The sequence below is a fragment of the Pecten maximus genome, chromosome 9, assembly GCF_902652985.1.
Source record: "Pecten maximus chromosome 9, xPecMax1.1, whole genome shotgun sequence".
Taxonomy (NCBI): Eukaryota; Metazoa; Mollusca; class Bivalvia; order Pectinida; family Pectinidae; genus Pecten; species Pecten maximus.
In genome coordinates, this window is record NC_047023.1 from 2349848 (window position 1) to 2376924 (window position 27077).

Genomic DNA, 27077 nt, shown 5'->3' on the forward strand with positions numbered 1-27077 from the left:
CTGATACATGAGTCAGTGTAAAACCAATAACATTTTAATTCAATAGGTCCTACAACAATGCTTATATTGCCGCTCGTCAGAAGAACAGTGCAGGGACTCGAACCCATTTGACTAATTAATTTTCGCTTGTAGTATTGTATACAATCATCAATCGAAATAAACAATGTTTAAAAGCCGAGGACATATATTTACAGAACATTTTTTTTCTACAGTCTTTTTAACTAGAAACCTATCATATTCTATTTTTTTTTCTTAAACGGGAAAAAGACATCTTCACGATGGTAATAAAGATGTGACATCCATCGTGACATAAAACGACAGGTCTCTATCTTATCATTTACAACTCCTTACTTATATAAATAGTAAGTTCCAATTTTCTACTTGCGTAAAATGTATTATAGTGTGTTTTCCCTATTATCAACATGCATATTGTATATTGTACGCCCCCTTCGGTTTAGGGTCTCTTCATATTGGTTTGGGTATTTTAATAAAATTTAATAATGACAGTCTTAGCACTGATCTTTGATTTGCTGTATATATATACCTTTCTCCGATTAGAAAATAGTATCTACATATTCAGTCACTTGACATGACATTCAGCTTATAATTTCATGTTTGCCACACCGTGATGATACCACGGTACAACCTTACCAGAGTAAGCTACGTATCTCTGCATCAAAACCGTGCATGGTGTAATGTTATAGAACAATATTTATGTTAAATCCGTGTTAGATAAATAAAAAAATCAATAAAGGATTTATTTCATTGGCTAGTTTTTTAAACAACATTTCTAAAACCTGATATAACTATAACTAAATAAATAAATGATTTGACAGCAATGAATATTACATCTACAATGTATTAATTTGAAAGTACTATAAGTATCTGTTATTTTTCTTCTGAAACAAATGGTACTTTGGTGACAGTTTAATAACTTTGTATACTTTCCATTGAAAAGTCTTAACCAATTGTTTAGGGAACAACCGACCAATTGGAAAAAATATATTTTCGAAACAGCCCCTGTGTAAAGAAAGTTGAGCCCAGGCTAAAATGTCTGGCAGCCACTTATTGGCCGATGTGTTATAAAGTGAGAAAAAGATATGTAGCCTGAAAGGAAACTATCAATAAGAAATGTTGATATAAATTTCGTAAGTCCGATTCAGTTTTTCCCCAAAAAATTAACGTTAAAATGATGAACAGATAAATATTTAAGTTTTTGAAAATTTTTACTACGAAATTCACTTATTTTCAAAATTGCTATCCTGGAGAAAATTTGAGCTGAAGGACACAACCTTTCGTTTTGATTAGGTGTTATATCAGACCCTAAACTGTTGTTATAAACCATAATTGTCATATTGAGTTCAAGAATTTGAATGAAAATTTCTAAATATGATAATTGACTTATTCTTAGTATGTGTCCGCAAATACAAACCTTAACGAGAGATGTCATTAATAAAGCGGTAATATCCTTATTGTGAATTCTCGTAAACATTCACTTTTCAGTATATCCGCTTTATTTATACTTTCTATGTCAAATGTGAAGGTTGATGAAAAGACTTTCCCTAAAGTTTGTATGAGTAAACTAAGGTTTCTGCCCTGAGACTAGTCATATAGCTATATTTTCGTTGTCATAATGTTTCTCCCATCAATTAGAAAATATATATCTAGGTTGTCCGAAAAACTTAGGTTAATTGTACAGTTAGAGTTTTCTTTTATCAGTTTAACTGGCTGTTACCTGTGTATTTAAATCATTGTTCCTTTTACTCGTACAGGTAAATCAAAGTGTCTTTTACTGAATATATCAGTTGACAGAAATATATCAATCAATCAATAAGAAAAAATCAATAAAAGGAAAAGTAATGTGTATGATATAATTGATGATTAATTTATAGAAGTGATTATCATTTACTTCTTGTAATCCCTTTACCACAAGATAATACCTATATCTGTAGCATGACGATGACGATGTCGGAGTTACTTGTTATTTGTGATGTTTGCATATGTTTCAGTCAAATGGTTTGTCCGCAGCAGCTGGAGGGGGTCACATAGAAATTGTTAGGATGCTCCTGGATAAGGGAGCCGACGTAAATAAGGTACGTTAACTGAACATTTTAATAGAAGCTGTGTAGTGATGTTCTATGGTTAATTGCTTGAATGGTCACAATTCGATTTCTATGGTAATATTGCTTGAACGGTCACAATTAGATGAATTAATAATTGTATTGTTTCATCGGTGTTAACTGAGATAGAGACAATCTAAACATTAATTGAACAGAATCGTTTTCATTTGGGATTATGATTATTTATGCCTGGTAAGATTGTTATTAGAAACAGGCATAATCAGGCTGAGACAGGGACACGTCTTGTGTTATCTTTGTATAACAATAACTTGTTCACAATCTGTCATTCGATCGCAATAGAGACAAACTCGTCATGCGCTTTTCAAGTCAGTATACATATACTTACATGTTTCGTTGTCTGGCAAATAAATGACGTTTTTCAATGTTGAGATGGAGCTAGCTCAACATTCTCTGTGTTCGATCCCACAGGGCTTGCATGGAAAATGTGATTTTAATTTTTTTATATGAAAGTGCTATGTGTAATATGTTAAGTACAAGGCCGGAAACTCCGTCACCAGCGAAACGACACCCTATCTCACCCATCAATCGACTAAAAACACTTTTATTCAAACTGACACGGTGCACACTATATGCGACCGTCATTAGGAAACACTCATCATTAACCTACCGTGTCACTCAATACGAATTGTTACATCCAAAACACAATAATCCGTGAATGGATACGCAGACACTGTTAAGCTACTCCTGGATAAAGGAGACGACGTAAATAAGGTTGGTTAACTAAACATTTCAATGGAAGCTCTACGGTGATGCTCTATTGTAATATTTCTTGAACTGTCACGATTCAATGAATTAATCATTTTATTATCTCATCGGTGTTAACTGAGGTAGAGACAGTTTAAAACATTAATTGAAGAAATCTTTTTCATTTTGGATGATGATTCTTTATGCCTGGTAAGATTATCATTAGAAACAGGCCTAATCAGGCTGAAACAGGGACACGTCTAGTGTCCAATTCGTATAACAATAACTTGCTCACAGTTTGTTATTGAATTCCTTTTCAAGTCATTGTGTATGTATTTATATGTTTCGTTGTGTGGCAAACAAATAACAAGGTTGTGTTCGATCTTTATTTTTACCCAATATATGCTAATGATTTCATCTGAATACGTTATATTGACATTGAAATATATAGTGTACGTTCGCTCGTTATTGTACTGAAAGATTACCTATATCCATCGTGTTCCGTCCGTCGTCGTCCACCGTGCGCCGTCCGCCGTACGGCAGACTTTTTCTTTCTAATCGTTATTCCTCTTTAATCCTTTGGTTGATTACTTTCAAATTTGGTTTGAAGCATCATTGGGGAGGGCAATCATATTTTATATAAATGAGGCTGGTCTGACCCCTGGGCCCCGATGAGCGGGGCCCCAAATGGTGAATATTTGCTATAAAATCCTACCCCTCCTTTACCCTTGAGTAAATTACAACTAAATTTGGTGTGAAGGCCAGAGGGGTGGGGCCCGAAAAAGGTCAATTTGGTGAATATTTGATATTAAATTCGACTCTTCCTTTAGCCTTGGGTGGATTGCATCCAAATTTTGTGTGAAAAATCATGTTTTATGTAAATAAAGTCTGACCCCTGGGGCCACAGTAGTGGGGTCCCAAAAGGGGAACTTTGGTAAATTATTGCTTTAAAACCCTACTCTTCTTTAACCCTTGGTTGGATAACATCTAAATTTTGTTTGAATTATTATAAGGAGATTGCAATCACAATATTTATAAGTGATGCTTATGGGGACAAAAGGGTGAAACCCCAAAAGGAGAATTGACAAACATTTTGCTTTAAAATCACTCTCCTTCTTAATGCCTGTATTGATTACAACCAAATTTAATTTGAAACATTTTAAGGGAACAACAATCACAATTTATATAAATGAGACAGGTCTTAGCCCTGGGGCGCCCAAAAGGAACACTTAGGTTAAATATTGCTTTAAAATGCTACTCATCTTTAATGCCCTTATGGATTAAAACAATATTTAGCATGAAACATCATTGGGGAAGGGAAATTATTTAGTGATATAAATGAGGCTGGTCCGACCCATTAGGACATGCCCGTAAAATGGGAACTGGATTGAATTTGTTTTGCTTTAAAATGCTGCTCCGTCAGGGGTGTGTTCCTGCTGTAAGTGTTTGTCAGATGACCGGTAAGGCCCATGGGCCTCTTGTTATTAAGGAGGTAGAGTATTGAATACTTTCAAAACTATTAACCTCAACTTCTTTTCTAAGATTTTGCATTGAAATGACTTGCTAATTTCTAGCAGATGATACATGGTCGGCTCACCTGGACCCAAATAACTGTAAAAGGAACCCGTCTGTTCTCCCTTTAACAAGTATGTTCTTCAGGCCTGGTGGTAACAATCAGAGATTATAATAGGGATTGCTGAAAAAAACAGTAAACTCGTTAATCAGTCATAATTATTTGAGTGTCTATGATTAGTGGTTGGTTCCCTTCTGTTGTCATCGTTTTAGAAAATAACCCTTTATCAAGTCCCCCATGCACGTTTTGGCCCTTTTTGTGGGAACATACATACTTGTCGGTTACATACTCCCCTATTGTAGAACTTCCAACAAACTCGGGGCTGGTTTTGAGTTGTTTTTTGGTGATGGAAGGAAATCATCGTTCCCTCCCCGCCTTATCATGTAGCGGATCATGATCTGAGTATAAAGGTCATAGTTTTTACTTTTCCAGGTATGTTTGGGTTTTCCTGTTGAAGTTTAATAATATAGACAAAAGCAATTACACATAATGCCTCATTCAATTTTCAAAAGTATGGATTTTGTAATGTGGTCTTTTGAATCTTGGGACAAGGAAAAATTCCCTGGTGCTGTTTTTATGTCAAATATTTTAGTTTGTTTCTCACAAATCATAGTGTTTATCACTGTGTACTAATTTCCCAATATTTCGACTTTCCATTTTGGGTCAATGTTGCTGTCTCGTGACCTAATAAAACTACCGTTTCCTAGTTTTTAACAGTTCACCGGCACTGTTTGTTTGCAGTTGTTGAACAATATGATCAAATATGATAACATAATTTCCTGAAGGTGGCTGCGCCGTCTATGATATCAATCGTTAAATAAGCAGTTTTTTCTTCTTAGAGTCTGTTTGGTTTGGTTTGGTTTATTTTGTTTAACGTCCTATTAACAGCTAAGGCCATTTAAGGACGGCCTCCCGTGCGTGCGGTATATATGCGTGTGGCGAGTGCGTATGTGTGTTATGGGAGGCTGTGGTATGTTCGTGTTAAGTCTCCTTGTGATAGGCCGGAACTTTTGCCGATTTAAAGTGCTATCTCACTGGAGCATACTGCCGAAGACACCCAGCAGCACACCCCACCCGGTCACATTCTGACTTAGGGTCTGATGGATATGACTGTTCTAATAAAACAGTTGAAATTGTATATATGTGTGTCCTTTGTTTCTTTTTCAAATACCTTTATCACACTTGATATAACACGTTGTACTATCGTGTTTAAGCTGTAATTTCCCCAGTGTAGCACACATGTGAACTCTGCTATGTTTTATGCTAACAAAAAACGCAAAAACCAATATTGTCGAAAATTGAGCATTTATTAAATGCCATTAGATAAATCAACAACAATATCAAAAAACTATTTGCATAAAAGATTGGGTAAAAATAATACTTAAAAAACGCCACAAGCATGCTTTAGAACATAATTCATAGGAGGTAAGATGGGGTGGAGGAGGGAAAGTTGAAAAATTTTGTCTCCGCCAGTGAACATAAACAAAGAAGTCACGTGATCCTATTGACGGCCGAACTAAAGTACGGCAAGGATAAGACGACAAATCCGGAAATTGAAATTCCGGGACAATAATATAATGAACAAAAAAACAGATAGTATAAATTCCTTTATGTTGCACATAAATACAAATGTTGTTTACTCCAACAGGTATGGTTGAATTAATCAAAAGACATGTTTATCACCCGACTGGTGTATATAGGCTATGTGATAAAACAATAATACACAATGAAGTACATATATACCCACTGGTAGCTCAGTAGGTGCTGTACTACAAAACTTTGTAAAAACATTGTTTAGTTTATATGTACCGAGCTCTCTATGTTATGATGTACATTTAACATATATTAGTAGGCATATAATGAATTGTTTATACAATGTATAAATATTACTGTTCAAATATACAACTCCAGGTTTTTCTCATACTGCATATTATAAAAATAACCCACAATTTATCTTTGGTTTGGCACCTGTAAATATCGGGATGCTATTCTGATATATAGGTGTAGACCGGATAGTTATGATACACACAACCCACCAGTTTTCAGCTGTTTCAACGACGTAATAAGGGAACCCCTGATATTGTTGTATAATTTATGGTTGCCGATGTCATTCAAATGGACCCCATCGGTGTCGAAAACACATGATTGACTTTCCTTGGACCAGAATCCGTGAAGTCGGAAGAATGTAGCCCCATCAACGTCCTTTAAATAAGCATCTAAACGGCGGTTAAGTTCATCGACACGCCTGTTAAACCAGACTGTGTCCACACTATAGCGAATGCGGCGTGATGGTGGTTGCCGATACAGAACTTGATTAACAATCACTTTCTTAACACCATGAGAGAACAAAAGAGTGATCACGAGCTGACATAGTTCGCGAAAAATGTCCTCCACAGATTTGTTACCGTCACACAAGTCGTTCGACGCCGTTTGGAGTACTACGATCTCCGGGGATTTCTCGTCAATGATAGCTCACCCCTTGTTATACAGTACGCGTCAGGTGTTATGGTTCTCTTCCACCCTCAGGGTTACGAGTGTCACTCGAGTGTAGGGGATTAAGTACGTCCCGTGTTTCAACTCGGGTGTTTCCACCGGCCACCACCGGCCGGGGCCCGGCGAGTGTAGGGGATTAAGATCGTAGGAAAAGGTGTGAAGACTCACAGCTGGAGACGTGGTCGTGGTCAGAGTTTTGCGACCTTTCACCTTTACCTGTACTGATTGTTTTACCATGTACCGATTCATTTACATGCTCCTTCGGATTTTGAGACAACGTACAATACAGTTTAGCCGTAGATTGGCTGAATGATCATGAATTCATACGTAATTTTCATTAATTGGCAACGAACTCGTGTCCTGCTATTACTCTCACGGACTTCAATTATCACAAGTTTACCTAGTAAGGCATTAGTACGTGGGCTTATTATAAACTTAGACAATTTTTTTCTGGTGTACTAAGTCATAGAGTTGTCGTACCCGTCTTCATCGCATCACGCCGCACAAAACACCTGAACCTCGTCTTGCAGTACAAATTCTAATGCTTTATACACCTGTACATGTAAATGTAATAAAGAATTTGTATATCGATTCTAGGGTGAGAAAATGGTATTGATTTGAATTGTGTAACCATATGTTTTAAACATTTGATCGCTGACACGAGTAATACTGCCAACACTACGAATCAATCACAATACATGATTCTAAAACCACGCCCACAAATGGTGCATTGAGTGTCAATCAACGCATCAGAGCGAAACGTATCTCTAGTCACGGTACCATGCACTTGTCACAGATCTTCACATTGTATTACATCCGCAAACATAATTTAAAAATAAAATACTCTTTTTACTTATATCTTATAGAATCATCAGCACCCGTAACCAGAAAATTATTATCATCTCAGCCATTTTTTATTTACTTCCATTGCACGTTCATTTCAATACTTATTTAGGTTCATAGTCTCGTGAACCGAATCAGATTTTATAGTTGGTTCATTTAGCGACAATGCACCGCAAATGTAAATATTTAAGTTTGTATTCCGTATTGTATCAAAACGATATTTAACTAATCAATGATGCATGCCGCGCTTACAAAAATGTATCGTTTGTGTTCTTATTTTTTTAATTGTACACATTTCCCTAAACTTGTGAACAAATCAAAAATTTTAATGAAAAGGTAGTACAATTTGTAATACCAGAAACATACAGTATATAACACGAATAAAAGGAGCCATGCACTACTTGTACGGGTAAATAGCGATGTTACTTATCCCTAATACATGTTACTGGTAATACGTCCAAATATTTTTTTTTAGTTTACCAGAAATTAATATGAATCAATATCTCGTAATATGTGCAAATCCATGTAAATATACAATATACGTACATTGTATCTGCCTGTACATCGAAGTTAACCGAGGCGTGCGATAGAGCCGCGGTCGTGTCTGGATTCATGGGTTAATATATTTGTATATTAATTATATAATTAGCGTCCGGTAGTAAAAAGGCGGTCATGATCATATGGCTTCGTCAAGTTTTCATAATGATACCATGAGAACTCTTTGTTTATTTAACATTTGGAAAAAAATGACTTTAAAACTCTACTCATACTCAAACTGTCAAATTAGTATAAGTGTATACATGTACGCGAAGTCAGCACACTCGATACACTAGTACCTAACATATTTTCTGTTCAATATGCCACCTCGGAATATAACGAAAGGATGTTCAAACTGTTTAGTTACATTTCATCAGAGACTTGTGTATATCAGGATATATACGTATCAGATTTCATGATACTAGTTTAGTTGTTCCGAGATCGAGGATTCTTTGTGATGGTAGTGTTACGATAGGCCAGGTGTATAGTGTTCAATGGGGACATAAACAGACAGAAGCTAGTGTCAGATGCTTTTTTTTTGTTTTAGTTAAGTTATAATTATATTAATCATTAATGACTTACTTCAAAGTCAATAGAAAGTAGAACGGGATTTACTCGCTCGCGCGCCAATCACAATATTGCTATAAATAACACAAACACCAAGGCGGCAAGGTTACAGTGTTTTGTTTTCTCGATTTCCTGGTAAACATGTGTGGTACTCATCTAGCTAGGATTTAAAAACATAATTTGGAGTGTATATATATATATGTACCACAACACAATACATCTGTAGTATCGCTAGTATAGATCGTGATTTCATTACATAAAAAGTATCCCCGTTTTCTCAACACCGGGCTGGGATACTGCAGAGACGTGTACTCTAAGTACAAAATGTAAGTCCAGCTACAGAGTACCTGTACTGTACGACAAGGTATGTTCCAACAAACACATCACGGTATCAGGCCGTGTACCTGTCAATCATGAATCAGGACCTTTGTTCCACTAATCCCCAACACTCTTCCACACCGTGTCGCGCGGTGTCAGTAAACAGGTGAACATTCGGGTTTGGAGCCGGTGTCAGCCGGTGTTTCAACCGACATGCAACCGACTGAGTGAGTGGAAGGGATTAGACCTCGTCACTGTGGCGGTGATTGGGGACCATACCACCTGACGCGTACTGTATATGTTAGAAATCCTGCCCCCACTGTAGCCTACGAAGGATACACGGACTTCCTCGGGGGATAAATTAAAGTTATTATTTATCCGAACATCTCTATGATGCATCGATACGAAAGTACAAAGTCTATTCACGAAAGAGTGGCCCAAAATAATAGCAGTCAAAACCATAGTCTTTGTGTAGAATGGTGGGACAGCGAGAGTTCGAGTCGTACTTACAATATCTGACGTATCATTGAAAGTTCATCTGGCTTTGTTTGCTTGGCCTTATAGTCCAGGCAACTGTGAGTTTCTTTTCGAGCAAAAACCGTATGGCTAGGTGCGATTTCTAGCACCAAAGTAGAACAAGATAAAGTTGAAAAATTTTGTCTCCGCCAGTGAACATAAACAAAGAAGTCACGTGATCCTATTGACGGCCGAACTAAAGTACGGCAAGGATAAGACGACAAATCCGGAAATTGAAATTCCGGGACAATAATATAATGAACAAAAAACAGATAGTATAAAATCCTTTATTTTGCACATAAATACAATTATTAAATATTTACAAAATACAGTGTACACAAACCAATTTTATAGTGCCGCCGATGTGTAATGACACAATGTAAAAATTACCATAAAACATTAATTGTAATAAAATGTCTTTTATTCATTTGGTTTCTTCTGTATTGTCGAAGTGTTGTTTTTTTTTAATATTAATCCCATTTGAAAAACTAGGAAAGATTTTTTGTGACTCGTTTATGTCTCGTATAAAACCGTCTACTTGTCAGGTCGGATAAACACCATATATGGAAGTAAATAGACAAAAGTGAGAAGCATGACACTTAAACGTATTATATCTTCTCTAACCAATTACACGACTAAGGCATCGACACAATCATGCTATTATTGGTTTTGTACACACTAACACGTGCTTTGTGATGTTCAGAGAGAAACCAATTCAGGACTCGGTTTGAATAGCGAGATAGACATCAATTTGGCATCTCCACTAAGCTTGCTTTTCACTGGCGTGTTTTCGTTTTGCCTTTACAGTAAACTCTACGGTGTGCTTTGTTGAAATAAAATTAACAATGTACATATGTCACCAAGTTATGAAGCGACTGAACAAAATGCATAAGCTTTGTATTTCACGTGATCCATTGTTCATTTACGTATCGTAGCCTGCATGTACACGTACGGCAAATCATTCAAAATGTGAAATTCGAAAATGCATTAGCACGTTTTCACATCGCAAATGAATGCAGAATGGTGTAACAGTGCACATATTCATACGTGTGCTATTGGCTCAATCGGGGAAATGCCTTATGCATCATTTTGAATCACTATGGCGTGTTATTTTCTGTTTACTTCTAACTATAAATTAAGTAAACTCTACCACGTTTGTTTAAATGAGTGACATTAACCTACATTCAAGGCCACAAGGGTCAAATATATTAAAATCTTTAATCGAGTTCTCATTAACCAATAGGGCAAGGGACTTGCTATTTGGCTCTATAACATCCTGGCATAAAAGGTGACTATGTTTAATCAAAAGAATGTAAAGTTCCGGCCTATCACAAGGAGACCTAACACGAGCATACTGCAGCCTCCCAAAACACACATACGCATGCACCACAAACATGCATGTCGCACGCACGGGAGGCCGTCCTTTAATGACCTTAGATGTTAATAGGACGTTAAACAAAATAAACCAAACCAACTTCATTCAAGTTCACATATGGGTCAAATTGGTTAAATTTTCTAAACAATAATTTTTCAAGAGACACAGTGATATTAGATTGGGTCAATGGTATGCTTAAATGAAGAACTACAACATTGATTTAAACGAGTAAACCTAGCCCACTCTGATGTTTGAATAAAGTAATGAAATCAGTTTAGTATTTGCATGAATGATCTAGATCAGCTTCGATATTTCTCTAGAAACAGGTAAGCGATACAGGCTTGTTAGGTCTCTTGTTATTTATACTCAGTACATGTACTACTTTACATTTTTTGTATTTACCTACAACTCGTAGCCTAGGCAATCCACAAATAATGAAATTTATTAAAAATTCCAATTGGTACAAAATGAGCGTTAAGCGGAGGAACCAACTTTAAAGTTTAGCAAATTCAAACTTATGATATTCTTGATATGGATTAGTAGTCCCAATCCTTTGTGCTTTATCCGTCTTACCAGAGACATATATACAGAGAGATTGGCAGCTCTCTATTTGCCCTTGTGTTTACATAGTGGCCCCTGACCTTCCCACAATCCTTTGCGGTCGCTTGGTTCGGTCTTCACTAGACGCCATATTGGAGAAAACTTGAAAACCAGACACGTAATTATCGATAATTTCTATTTGAAATCATCACCAAGATCCAATTATGTGCTTTAATTTTATTAATATTAAAGTGCAGAAGTGTCATCAATATGAAATATATCACAATTTGCTGTCCAAGTGTTTGTATTTTGAGTATGAAAGTCAAGCACAACGCAGGAAAGATCGGCGGGAATCTCCAATTTTCGAAAAGTCCCTATGGGGTTTTCGAGAATACGGATAAATGACAACAATGTGCATGATAATCAAGACCACATTCCATAAGTATGATAGTTTTTGGTTAATGTGGTATCTTTTGTAGTGGCCTAGATAAAACAATGTGCTTTTTGTGTGCGTTTAAAATTGACGATGTTTTGGTCTGACGTAATGGCGGCTATTTACAAACTTGGACATGTCGAATAGGACCCAATGGATTTTAGAAAATACGGATAAATGGCAACAATGTGCATGATCAATAAGACTATATCCCATAAGTTTGATAGTTTTTGGTTAATGTGGTAACTTTTGTAGTGGCCTAAATAAAACGATGTGATTTTTGTGTGCGTTTAAAATTGACGATGTTTTGGTCTGACGTAATGGCGGCTTAATTACAAACTTGGACATGTCGAATAGGACCCAATGGATTTTCGAAAATACGGATAAATGACAACAATATGCATGATCAATAAGACTATATCCCATAAGTTTGATAGTTTTTGGTTAATGTGGTAACTTTTGTAGTGGCCAAAATAAAACGATGTGCTTTCTGTGTGATTTTAAAATGACGATGTTTTGGTCTGACGTAATGGCGGATTAACCAGAACATGTCGAATAAGTTCCAATACTACGATACACACATGCGCATAGCCCGATTTACCTGCGCTCGCGTATGTTTGATAGGAGACAGGACGCTCTCGATAAGGGATATGCTTGAGTAGTCACGAATAAAGGGAGCCACTATGTGTACGGGGAAATAGCGATGTTACTAATCTCTCTGTATATATGTCTCTGGTCTTACGCTATCACAGTATATACTGAAGTTTTTCTATTATTAAGATGTCATTGGACGTTCAACAAATATAGTTTCTACTTTCAACTCGTTTCTAAGGCAAAATTAACTACACTGTCGCATTATGGGAAATGAAAGCATTCAACAAAGGCTCTCTACAACAGTTAATGATCCATATATCAACTTGGACATAATCTGATCCGATCAATATCTATTTAAAATGTGTCCAATATAGCGGTGCTGTAAACTAATTATTTGTTATCATGTACTGATGACTAACTATGTCAGAACTCAGATTTTGTCTAAAAAAAAATCGATTTTCTAACCATACTTTAATTTTGCATTGGCATAAATTGTTAAAAGCTACACACTGAGTTGTATTCATAGATCAGAATATACTCCCAAATTAATCCTGATAATTTTATCGCAGTGATATTTTGACGAAGATTCAATAAAGTGTATGGCATGATTGCATGTTACAAGTAATATATTAAATATTTCATTTTTCAAAAACAATGCAAAGATATATCTTACATTTATTGTCAATCAACGTGATGAAGACTTATTCAATAAACATGCATTATTTACTGATGACGTTTTGTCTTTATCATACATCACTGTTTCAGGCCTATCCTTTGATTCAAGCAGCATCCAGAGGTCATGAAGATACCGTTCGGCTTCTTTTGAGAAATGGAGCTGATTGGAATCAGGTGAGTTTCCCGATATAACCCGGGTCTATCCGTATGATTCACATTCCTTAGGAGTCAGAGTGATTCAATGGCTTATCAGTGTATTTGTTTTTATTGTGGCATCGAAAATATTTCTTAGTCATAGTATAACGTGTAGGTCAGTCGAAGCACTAATAGAATGAAATGTTAATTGTTTCGGATTATTTGCTATAACTAAACTCCATATTTTGTATACAAATTGGAAATAAGAAGCTAGAAGATAGAAGCAGTATGCTCTCTTTCCGATTTGTTATCTCGATTAATAAACATTGTCGTACTAACATGTATTAATTATATAAACTTTTGATTGCCATGTCTTATAGGTTAAAATATTGAATTGTGGTCCAATAGAGTTTTGATACTTATGGTGTTTTTTTACATAATCTATTGGAAACCAATGTGACAGTGATTGCTTCCTTCACCAGAATAACTGATCAAATAATAAAAAATCCACTAGGAGATCTTTAAAGGTGTCCTATGTAATAAAATCGTGTCATATTCCATGCAAAATTTACAAAAGCAACTTTCATGATAACAAATTAAAACCTGTACATTTTATATATTAGTACATGTTCTTCAACAAATGTTAAACATGACGAGACATAGGGTAGTTTTGTGAAAAAATTAATATTCGGAAAAATAAATCCGTTAGATAATATAGACATTTAACACATTCCTTATCATCGCTAAACAAGTAAAATATGCTTATATTCAATCAATATCGATAACTAGTACTATCAGAAAGAGAAAATCTGACCTATATTAGTCAGTAGTTTTGTATCGTCCGTGCGTCACCACAATCAATGTAGTCAGGGGAACATGGGTCCGGTTTTGAACAGCACGAGTCAAAAATCCATTACCGATGATATTTCAACACCTTTTCTGTTTTGGGCCCCTAGTCATGCTGACACAATAATTGAAATGGCATTTAAAGGTATCCTATCGAGTACGAGAAAAACTCTTTAAAATACTCCTTCTGACGGAATGAAAGGATTTGTTCTGGGCCTTCCTTTGTTGAAGAGGAACAAATTGTGTGTACACAGTGGTTCTAGCCAAACAAAAGCCCGAGGGGCTTGGTCCTACGAAGAACGTATGCTTGATTATGCAATATCCTCCTTCCTCTTCTTATGTATCATCATATGTATCAACATTTGGTCTCATATTTAGGTCGAAACATTTGGCGAGGAAGAAAAATGATCATGAGACCAAACAGCTTCTCGTCCTGCCCGCACCCCCACCTGATATATCCCCTCAGGCCCCTCGAAAAGTCAGACCAATCGTTTACACGAGATCACGTGAGCTACAAATAAGAAGTAATAGGGAATGGAGCAATTTGTTTCCATCCATTTATGTAACCTTTGGTATTCGTATAGATAGAAACACCAGGGTTCAGATTTAGGTTTTTTTTTATTACATAAAGACCTACAACATATATAACAGGGACGTTACTATGCGATCAATTATGTGATGTAGATATATTAAAAGTTACATTTATGAAATTTACATGAAGACAGACTTACCAGGGCTAGTTGTCTGTACTGTCCGATGACAGGTCTGACCCTCTAAGGATCCAAGTGAGACAAATACAAATCAGTCTTTCTAATATTTCTGTGGAATTGTTTTTTATATGCCTGTTCACATCGTTGTACTTCAATGTTTAGAATCCAAAAGATCGTTTTGCGTCTGCAGAGAGGTCTTGGAAATATGCTCTAATCAATCCAGTTAGATTACCATATCACTGTTTTTTTTAAACTGTCAGTCGAACATTGCATCGAATCATTGTCGGTGTTATCTCTTGAACACCGTGCCTCTGATTTGGGTGGGATAACAACTAGTTTCCCACCTATTTCTTTACAAACAAACTGTTTCAAATGGTTTCCTACGATAGAAGATATTAGAATTGTTATTCTTAGAGGTCAATCCTGCAATGTTGGTATTGGCTAGTTAAGTAAAACCAACTTTGTATGCTAGTGGTTTGTTTTTATTTAGTGGGATGTTGACCTGTCTACATTTATTTCAGGTCACAATTTCGCCCTTAACATCTGAGGATGCTCTTGTTTTAAATGGTTTGGTTCTTTTGGACATATTTAGGTAATATTAAGGTAAATCAATTGTATATAAATAAATCAAGTATTGCGACCAATATAAGAAGATATTTATATACATTGGTTCGGTGGTAACAGTTATGATGTTATCATTTACTTTAACTTTACTTCTTGAAATTGAGTATTAGTATGTTTATTTTTTTTTATATCTATCCTAATAAAAAATTTGGGGCGAGATATTTTTCAAGCAATTTTAGAAATAGAAAATAAAATGTGAAAACATAATATTTTCTTTGCTTTGCATACTTCGACCCTTACCGCTTTTATTACTATCCTATAACTTTTTGAACGTTTTACCACACTACTTATAACACGAGTGATATAAACCGCAATATTTGGACAACAGTCTATAGATGGAATTAAAATGAATATGAAGAGATATAATTTCCTATAAAGTTTTGCTTATCTTTGTGTGAATACGGCAAGCTTACAATGTATTAAAATCGTCTGGTAATACACTATTAACGTCTGAGACATTTCCGTTTTAGTACCGTAAATCAAAGCAGATATTCAGATTTCTAGAAGGTTGACGTTTTAACTTATCCTTCCCACATTCTGAATGTATTCTTAGAAAAGAAAACTATAAACTTACGAAGTCAAATCTGAAACCTCAAACGAAACATATAAATATAAAAGCAGGAAGTCAGCAACTAAATCATGTACAATACCCTATCCGGAGCACAGATATCCATTGACGTATTTGTTTTAAATCTTTTAGTAACAATACTGTTATGTGCACCCAATATATTTAGGTCTTCAGCACTATAAATGTATAATTTGATTTTTCACATTGTCCATTCTGGATCAATTCACTGTTTTTGAACGCAATTAGTATGGTAACTTTCACGTCCAAAAATACAACGTACAAGGTTTTTTCCCTCATCAAAGCATACAGCAAACGTCCATCTTATATCTTATGTCTCCCTACAAAAAAAAAGAAAGACAATTTGTTAAATATATCAAAGCATGCTAATTTCTTCACGTTTACAACTGAAAAAGAATTACTAGTTTAAGTTTTGTTTTTTGTTGTACTCAAATTAGTCTTTAACATCTAAAGTTTAATGGCACATCTTCAGGTCATATTTTATAATCGAAATCTTGAAATGAGTACAAATATAAAACTTATAAAGTATAATACTACAAAGCAGTTTTCAAGCAGGGGCTCAACTTGCTTCCGGATGATCACGAATGGGGAATTATTTATCATGCTATGTGTATGCCTGTCATGGAAATAGGGGTTGTTGAATACCAATCTACTTAGACGTGTTTTATATAACCTTGATTTGTCCTAGTGGCTTTACAGACGTGTTTTATGTAATCTTAGTTTGTCCTAGTGGCTTTACAGACGTGTTTTATGTGTAGCGGTTATCATTTGCTCCACTTGTCGTCCAAAGCTTATAGCATATCTCATGTCCTTACTATATCTAGTTTATTTCCACTATACTGTTAATCATTCTTACAGCTGGAGGTTTTGAAAGAGGCAGTAGCAAATGACAAAGCAAATGTTAATGAAGAATGGATATACAAGAGACTAGATCAGGATCGGGTGAGTTTCATTATGATTTCTCAGTCCGGTCTATGAACATGCACCACGGTTATATTAACCTATGAAATTACGTTAATTGTTCTCATCAATACAAAGTATATAATTTTAATTTGTTAAAACTTTTTGCTTCTTGCATTGGTTTGGTTTATTTTGTTTAACGTCCTATTAACAGCTAAGGTCATTTAAGGACGGCCTCCCGTGCGTGCGACATGCATCCGTGTAGTGAGTGCGCAAGTGTTTTGGGAGGCTGCGGTATGTTTGTGTTAAGTCTCATGGTGATGGGCCGGAAATTATGCCGATTTATAGTGCTACCTCACTGAAGCATACTGCCAAAGACACCCAGCAGCACATCCCACCCGGTAACATTATACTGACAACGGACGAACCAGTCGTCCCACTCCTAATATGCTGAGCGCTATACAGGAGTAGCAACTACAATTGTTAAAGACTGTTATGTCTTGGCTAGGGGACAGAACCCAAAGCCTTCCTCACAGCGGCGAACGCTCAACTAAAGGCCAAAAGTGAGGCATTGTCAAGGGAGGCATTAGGAAGAGGAAAGTTATTCAGAAAGAAGAAAAAGATTATATCCCACATTTAGTCGCCGCTTACGATCATGTAATGGGGCAGCAGGTACAATTCTTAGGCCCTAACTGCAGGACAGTGCTTGTTGCAGTCATTTATGGATATTTCTTAATTCGCAATTTAATCAAACTTTAGATAATGTTCGATTTTAATAAAGTTTGGTTTGTAGATAAATCATCGGACACCAGTTAGTCTCGTAACCTCGAGCACTTTCACATTGTAACAAATTTTGCGCCATTTCCTTGTCTCCGACTGGTCAAAAATTAAATATTGTTCAATTTTGATAAAATTTGGAGTGTAGATACATATGGGACACCGGCCAATCTCGTAACCTCACTTTCACATTTTCACAAAATGGCCGCCATTTCCTGTCTCCTGATCATTTAGACATTGTTTGATTTCAATAAATGAGGATAGAGTAGTTTTGAGATATACTAAACACAATGGTACGAGTGCAGATGCGTTTGGTTGACGTCCGTAATAGTTTCCCCTTGCAGTTAATACTTGCTAATATTATCATTTTTATTTTTTCCATTTTTTTTCCGCCGTGGATGTTTCTGATACTTTTCTCAAAAACCGTAAGAAAATGACTGCCATATCCTGGCCTGTGATTTGTCGAAATGTTTATATTGCTTGATTTAGATTAAAATTGGTATATATAGGTATCAGGGGACTGAGCACAACCGTATAGGTTTCGTCGTCAAAGCTCCGCACCAAGGCTGATTGTAATTGAGATATTGTTTAATTTCAATGAATATTTGTTTATAGGGGTATTATGGACTACAACCGCTTTTGTTCGTTGAGATAGCTTACAGCACGGAGACTGTTGATTGGACGATGCATATTGGTATACAGCTGTCCCCGTTACCCTAAACACTAGTTGTATTGTTGTTTTTATCACCCCCTTACCAGAAAAATACTATACACGAAAGCTATTAGAGAAAAAATATGGTCATTTACTTTGATGTGTGGGTATGTATGACAAAACCTTCTATATATAACACCTTTGATAACAGAATTAGAGTGAAGTTGTGGTATGCAATATCACAATATTTCGTTAATATGTCATGGTAGTAAGTTTAATAGCTACTCTAAACAACTTGCTAAGAAGGCAGTGAAAAGCCTTTCATAAGTTTTTCGGTTCAGATTGAATTATGAATAAATTTGAAGTAGGTTCATACTGTTAAAGTAACTTATACTCTGATATATTGTGATTCTGCTTCATTGTCTTCTTTGAAATATCACGATAGAGAATTCCTGACATATGTCCATCATGACAATCTCAATCTCACATTATCAGTCCCTAACTGAACATTCCGAAAATACATTACTCCATTAGTTAATACGTAATGCATATATTTGTAAAAGTGTACCATACATGCAGTTTTATTGAAATGAAAACAAATGCATAAACAAACATCTGTATTACAGAATTTAAAAAAAAACTGTATTACAGACTTTAATTTGGTCTCATGCAACATGACATGCATTAAAAGCTGTCTCGTAAACAGGTTATTCAACGAGTTAGCATATGATACATTTTTTAAAGATCTCCGAAGTGGAAATTTTTGTTAATTACCAATACGGATATGTTACAGATTGCCATGATCAAGAAGAGTTTATCGTTATCATCGAAGTCAGATATGCTACAGAGTAGCGAGGTCAAGACGGAAGTATCATCATCATCATCGAAGTTACCCGTCAAAGCACAGACAGTGAAAGAAGGTATCAGTTATTCTTAGTTTTAATCACCTATCGACCCCAGATCGATAAAACATGCCCTAAAAATAGCATTTAAAAGTATGTCATTTTATCTTATAATTCAATATTAATATGGCTAATTTAACTGGTTGAAAACACTATCATTTCTTTGTAAAACACAGTAACAGACACCTACAGTTTGGATAATATGGAATGACGGACGGAATGTTTTTAGAGCAACAGATGTATTGACATGGACTTTGGGACTGATTGAAGCTGTTTCGTGTCGTGTACATCCTTTCCACATCACATGATATTGATTACAAAGGACTAAGAAAGAGCGACCATTATCTTTATCAGAAGAATTAATAATTAAAATGCAGGAAAGTTGATTACTCAAAACGAGGCTCATAGTTCTTCAGGCAATACCATCTACTGGGTAACTTGTAATAATTAAGTGCATGTGGAAAATGAATTCCACTTCGTTCAACGAGTTGTTATCTCAAACGACAAGTCGGAGGTTCATGGTATTTCATTGCATAAGATTTGTTTTCTAGTTGTAGTTACATTTACAAATATTAAAAGACCCTTTCTACCACAATACCCTGCGTTATTCAACTCCCAGACCATCAGTTAATCATTACAGCTGTTGATTAACAATATGTTTATACCACACGTGGTATAAACTCTGTACGCATTTCGATTGGCTAACACGGTGAACTTTGACCCAAGCTGCAATTGTTATTGACGTCATCAATAATCTATTGACGTCACATCACCGGATCCCGGACGTCACCGGTACACTTTATTTGCATACGCGAAATAATACTTGGCCACGTTTCCCTTTGATTCAAACCGATATTATTGTGGTAGAAACAGGTCACACGACTCGAAATTGTTGGATATGGAATTTATTTTACACGAGTAAGTTATTTTTTAAAAGTTACAAAAGACACGAGCTTTAGCAACAACCACTCGTTGTGTAACCTCTATTTATCAAACAGCATCTGCTCAAGGTTTTGTTGTCATTGTTAAATCTTGCCGTTGGTGTATGTACTTGTCACGGATAGTTTTGAGACATGATTTATGCTATTGAATATCAACTATTTTCATGTGACATGTTATTTGCATCCCTATTACAAATATCGTAATCAGATTTAATTGTGAAATATTGGTATTTTGTTAGATCAATTAGATCAGCAGCAGAAGCAGCAACAACAACAACAACAACAACAGCAACAGCAACAACAACAACAACAAAAACAACAACAACAACAGTTCAGGGCGGGAATAGCTGATAATGTTGAAACCCCTTGTAACATTACTATAACGGTAGTTGGCCACAAAGGAGTTGGAAAATCCTGTTTTGTGAAACAAATCCAGAAAGAATACATTCCGGAAGGTGGGCCTACTTCAACCAACACCGCTGACTTTTATGTTAATTACTTAGCTTACGATCCGAACAGCGGTTTCCGAAAGAAACTTGATGAAAATGGGGAAGAGGAGACTGGTCGGATAAGAATTAAAAGGATCATAGATCGATACCGAATAGATCGATACCGAAAACAAGCGAAGTCTGATAAAGAATCTCCTGTAAGTGTGATCTATCTTCGGGACCAGGGTGTTAAAGATCAACCAGCATCTCTCACCAAAGCAAAAGTGAGAAATGAAGTCGCATCAACGTCATCATCTGCAACAAAATCTGCACACGAACCATCATCTCCATCTTCATCGACAAAACCAGGTTATAATTTCTCTGTAATTCCAATATAAAGTGTGGTACATGTTTTTCTACTTTTCGTAAGGCATTTTGCACGCTATCTGATGAAGCAGATACTATGCTTCTGTTCTTAAAAGATTAAAAAGGAAAACTAGCTTAACGTGGTAATGTGATAGATGTATAAAAATAACAAGTCTTAGTATCATTGTAATTTAATTTTTTTAAACATATTATTTACTAATGGTAACAATACTTATGTTTTATTCGTTCTTTATCTAAACACATTATACGTGTACATTAAGTATACAACTCATGTTGACTGTTACAAATTCACGTGTATTATTATTGTTTTCGTAAATATTTTTGTTCAACAGTTTGATAACTATCATTTCGTAATTTTTTTTTTCAGAAGATCGCCGGAAAAGGAAATCGCATTCGCATCTTTCCCGTTCAAATGATATGAAGCGTATGAAGTTATCTTCCGAACAACAAAATGTTATAGAAGAGATTATGCAGACTGAAACTGAGGAAAAAGACAAGCAGACGGAGGGCTTCATCACAATCTATGATTTTGGAGGAGAGAAAGTGTTCTATAACACCCATCACTGTTTTATGTCAAGTAACATGGTCTTCGTTCTGGTGTTCGACGTGGCGATGTGTCTTGATCCTACAAGGTCAAAGGATGGCTATGGTAATTAATTAAGAATATGGATGAGGTTATGTTTTTTTTTTTTTTTTTTGTTATAGTTTTTAGGTCACCTGAGACAAAGTCTCAAGTGACCTATTCTAATCCCCTTTTGTACGTCGTCGTGCGTCGTCCGTCGTGCGTCCGTAAACAATTTACATTTTTGACTTCTTCTCCAAAACCCCTTAACCAAATTCCATGAAAGGAGTAGGTCCGGTAAGGGCCATAATCGGCCCCAGGAAATGACAAAAACTAATGTTTAACATTCAGCAGAAATGTTAATAGTTTTAGTGAGTTGAAGAGCCATATTTTAAAGATATAACAATTGTTTTGCTAAAAGGATGTGTAATGGTTAAAAAGAATCGGCTCCTAAAACGCCGTGATGTGCTTATTTTTGCCCTTTCTTGGTAATTTCAGGTAGAAAACTGAAGTTTTGACGGTGTCCGCACGTATATTACAAAATCATTTTTTAATCATAAAGACACACCAATATTTTATATCTACTTTGTAAATATCGTTTTGTAACATCCATGCGGCCAAGTCGAAAAAATGAAAATATCGATGTTAAAATAGTGATGCCTTCATCACGTACTTACGGAGAAGTAATACTCAAAACGAGTGTTGGGACAAACTATCCGGAAAGACTACGATAAGAAATGTCTACACTCGTTACTCCTGGCGCTGTAGTAAAGCTATGATATCGTAATCATACAAAATTGGTCAGTGTGATTTTATTGTACATGTGTATTTTTTATTGAATTAATTTACAATCGAATATTGTTAATCCGGAAAAACATTTGACCGTTAACCGAGTTATCGTACTGAAATATTCAGTGTCATGTCCAGCGATCGTGGAAATGTAAACAAATCACATCGGCACCTTTCACTCCTGATAGAGGCACCTTTCACTCCTGATAGACAACGATGATCATCCTCTTTCCTTGCTGGACATCGCCAACATAGGAACTGGACATGCAAAATATTCAACAGGTAAATAGAGATTGTGTGTTGAAGTTGTGAAGCATAATCACACGAATTCTGCCGGCACCCGGGCAGACGACAAAACCCAGCACAATCCCCGAAAATATCAGCCTATTCACACCCAATGTATTATGGCTTAAACTAAATGTTTCCAATGTCCAAGTAGTTCCATAGCATATTTTTCAAGTGAAGCTTAATATTTTGATGTACAGTACGTATATTTGAGTTTTAGAATGATTTACATCAACCGACCTTTACAAGCACTTGGCGAGAGCCGTCTGACAAAATTAAACCTAGGTGCACTATGTCCTGTAATACACGAAATCGGTGGTTTTATCTTAAATGTCACCGCTCCACATGCAAAAAGTTAGTATTATTATTAAATTAAGTCTAAATCTAATATTTTGATTTGATTCTAGAACTTTGAAACAGTGACAAGTTTAAGATAGAGCAAAAAATCAGTGAAAAAAATTAAAACTTTCATATTAATCAAGGGAGGTGACTCTAATAATCACACCATTCGGCCACTCGGTCAGTGGGTACCCTACTGTACATGTTACAGATATATCAGTTTATATTAAGAATATATTTAAATAAAAAAGGTGTGAAAAGTACATCGATATAATTTCAACAATATTCTTAGCTTTTAACTTTAATAACCATTCAACGGTAGCCCAATATCAATGAAATATTTTTGTAATGTTGAAACTTAACTTAATCGAAATTTCTCAGATTATTTTATGTAGGCTAATATCTTGAATCACAATTTTTTCTTACGCTGGCATTATTTTAAATATTTCTGTGGTCTTTAAGAAATCCATGTGCGGTTTTGATTTCAAAATACATGTACAGAAATAATATCTAATGAGAAGAATCATCAAACAGATTGACACTATTAAAACATGTAGATAGAATATGATTTTTTTTTAAATATGTACGGCACATTTTTAAATAATGCACTCTATAAATTTGAATAAAAAATATATTTGTCTGATATATGCATGCAAGATTGAATTTCAGGTTTATAACAAATATTGGTTACATTTAAAAAAAAAACATCATTTGAAAAATCAACTTTGATGATTGCATAAACCTACTAAATTATTGTAACGTTTTTGATACTTTTCATTTTTTTTTTTTTTTTTTAAACTTTTCATTTTCTCAAACTACAACGTCTTTTTTATTTGATATGGATAATGTTTCTTTGCAGGATGCCTGGAATAGGGCCAAAGCAATACAAATGCATTGCCTGTGGTAAACGGACGAGCCCCCAAGAAAGACGATTTGTTCATTGTGATAGTTACAAGGATTACGGAAAATACCTTGGACTTGATAGTTTTGGAGAAAATGATGTAACATGCCAAAAGTGTTTTTTGAAATATAAAAGGAAAACAGAGAAATCTGAACCCAAGGTTGTATAACTTCTAGTTCCAGTAGGTGTACACAAACTGATACAGATTATGTTCCTCCATGTGCCAAAAAACCGAGACCTGAAGCGAAATCGAAGATTCCTCAAACTATACTATTACCAATTATTTCATTTGGTAATAGCCACTCAACGTGTTGTATATGTAAGAGAAGAGGTCCAAAACTTTTAAGTGTTTCAGCTGAGAGTAGATATAGGCTATTTGTTGAGAAAGGTCACCTGCTGTTGTCAGGATCTAGGTGTTGCTGCAATCATCTCAACGCAGACAAATATTTCAAAGATGATGCCTTGTCTTTGATAAAGGATGAACCTTTGAAGGAAACAACCTACGTCAACAAAACAGAAATGATATCGCTGATTAACAATGTTAGATCTATTGCTCTTCGTAATGAAAAATATGGAATTGATTTTTACAATAACAATGCTTTAAATAATTTGGATTATCAAACACTGACTGGCCTTACGAAGGACAACTTCGAGGATGTTTGTTCTCACATAACAAATACTGGTATACGGTGTACCAAAAGCCGATCTAGTAGAACATGCATTGCTCTCCTCCTTGTTAAGTTACGAACTGGCATGTAAAATAGGCTATTGTCAACTATTTTCAATATAGGAAAGAGCAGCATTAGAAGGTCAATTGTGACAGCTGGACATTTCCTTACAATTAACTTTACTCCACAATATATTGGTTTTCAACATGTTACTCGTGAGGATGTCATACAGAAACATACAAGGCCACTGGCACAGGAACTTTTTGGCAGTATATGTGAGAAGCCAGCAATATTAGTTGTGGATGGTACGTATATTTATATTCAAAAAAGCAACAATTTCAGATTCCAAAGACAATCATTTAGTATGCATAAAAGCCGTCCTCTTGTGAAGCCGATGGTCATTGTAACAACGACAGGATACATTGTTTCTATACTGGGACCGTATCATGCCAATGCAAAGAACAACGATGCCAACATCTTGAAGCACAGCTTAAAGTCCAACATGGAACATATGAAAGAATGGCTGGAGGAAGACGACATCTTTGTCGTAGATCGTGGATTTCGGGACTCGCTGAACTTCCTTGACAGCCTAGGAATTAAGAGCAAAATGCCAGCATACCTTGACAAGGGTCAAAAGCAGCACACTAAATAAGAGGTAAATATTACAGCTGTAAAATTAGGGGTGAACAAAAATGAACAAAATGATATTTATCTGTTGCTATCCAGCTTATAAATGTGATATTGTTTTTTAGAGGACTCCAATTTTAATGCACTACAGTGTACATAATTTATTTCAATACAAATGCTCTTTTTATTTGTTTATAACAATAATCAATGCATTGTTAAGATAGATAGTTGTCATCGTCTAGCCAGTCTAGATAGTTTAGGTGGGATATGTGTCTCCATTTCAGTTGAACGTAGTCGTGCTCAGATGGAGATGGACTATTTCCTGCAATCTCTATTCTTATATTAATAATTATTATTGTGATAATCTATCAATAACAAATGGTTGGCATTTTGTTTCAGGCTAATTCCTCTAGACTCGTAACAAAAATACGTTGGGTTGTGGAATCTGCGAACGGGAGACTGAAACAGTGGAAATACTTACAGAACATCATCCCAAACAGCCAGATACCTGCTATTGGAGATTATGTGCGTCTCATTGCAGCACTGTGTAACCGATATCTAACTCCACTGAGCAGTGGTTCCATTGATAACGACCAACTTGTTGCAGCAAAGATGAAGGTTATACATTTATTAAGCAATGTTGCTATGGTATGTCCTTTTTAACACTCCTTGCTTTTGATGACAAAACAAATTATAAGAAAGCACACTAGTGCTACAAAGTGATACTAGGAGATGGTTTTATTGTGTACAAGGAGACAAACGTTGAATTAGTTACCTAGCTATGAGTATCTTAAATGTGCTTGATGAGGTGAGTCATTGATATAGTGTGTTACTGATACACATTTTGTATACTATATGATGATGTACTACAATAATTGTACATACCGTATTCAGATTAGATACTAATTGTTAGTACACTATTAATATCACTAACAAAAAACGTTTTTAACATTCCTCATATTTTACAGGTTCTTTCTTTGAAAGGAAATGCTCTCCAGGAAAGAGTTAAAGAGGAGAATTTGGAACGAAGGACTGTTGCATGGAAATCCCTTTCATCGAATTCCATTGAATTAACCGACTTCCCTTTAATGTCAGAGGAGGAGCTTCGAAACCTGACTGTTGGTGTTTACCAGCTAAAACTTGCTCGCTCGTACACACATGAACAAATTGCTGAGGATGGGTAATATGTCATCATGGTAAATGACGGTACAGCTGGATTACTCAGGGCAAGGATCCAATGTCGGCACACAACTTCGAAGACCTACCTATTGTGGATCGACTATAGCCCCGCAGTCATCAATGGCTGGTATTGCCAGTGTAAGGCTGGTGCCAGAGTTGTTGGCACCTGTGCCCATGTTGCCGCAGTGATATGGTATCTTGGATACGCTCGCCATGTTGGTACGGTTAGGGGAGTCCGGAATTAGTCTGAGTATTTGGAGGATGCAGCAAATGTTCCAATTATTGTGGATGTGTCTAGCGAGGGTGATAGTGATCCGGAAGAGTAATTGTGGATTCTATATACTGTATATGCCAACCTCTCCTTCATTAACGTTGTAACTTGATGTATGCGTTATATCATCAAATACAAGTATTTGGACGTACAGTGTAATTGTTTCATTTAATGTTTTATTGAAGGTCTGAATTTAAACTGTAAATAATTCACATCGGTAACAAATTGTTTTGTACAATAAGCTGATTTGATGAGTGATTTGATTATTGGTTGCTGCTG

The 27077-nt window shown here is 35.7% G+C and overlaps 1 protein-coding gene and 1 pseudogene across 1 annotated transcript in view; both read left to right on the top strand.

The window, feature by feature from the left end:
• Positions 1 to 27077, top strand: part of LOC117334799 — a 54864-nt gene that overhangs the window by 17211 nt on the left and 10576 nt on the right. The window contains exons 2-7 of the mRNA XM_033894605.1: positions 2010 to 2093; positions 13380 to 13463; positions 17049 to 17132; positions 19313 to 19439; positions 20602 to 21159; positions 21545 to 21826. Coding sequence (XP_033750496.1) covers positions 2061 to 2093; positions 13380 to 13463; positions 17049 to 17132; positions 19313 to 19439; positions 20602 to 21159; positions 21545 to 21826 — 1168 coding nt within the window. The 5' untranslated portion in view covers positions 2010 to 2060. The remainder of the gene's footprint in view (positions 1 to 2009; positions 2094 to 13379; positions 13464 to 17048; positions 17133 to 19312; positions 19440 to 20601; positions 21160 to 21544; positions 21827 to 27077) is intronic.
• Positions 23945 to 27049, top strand: LOC117334251 (annotated as a pseudogene).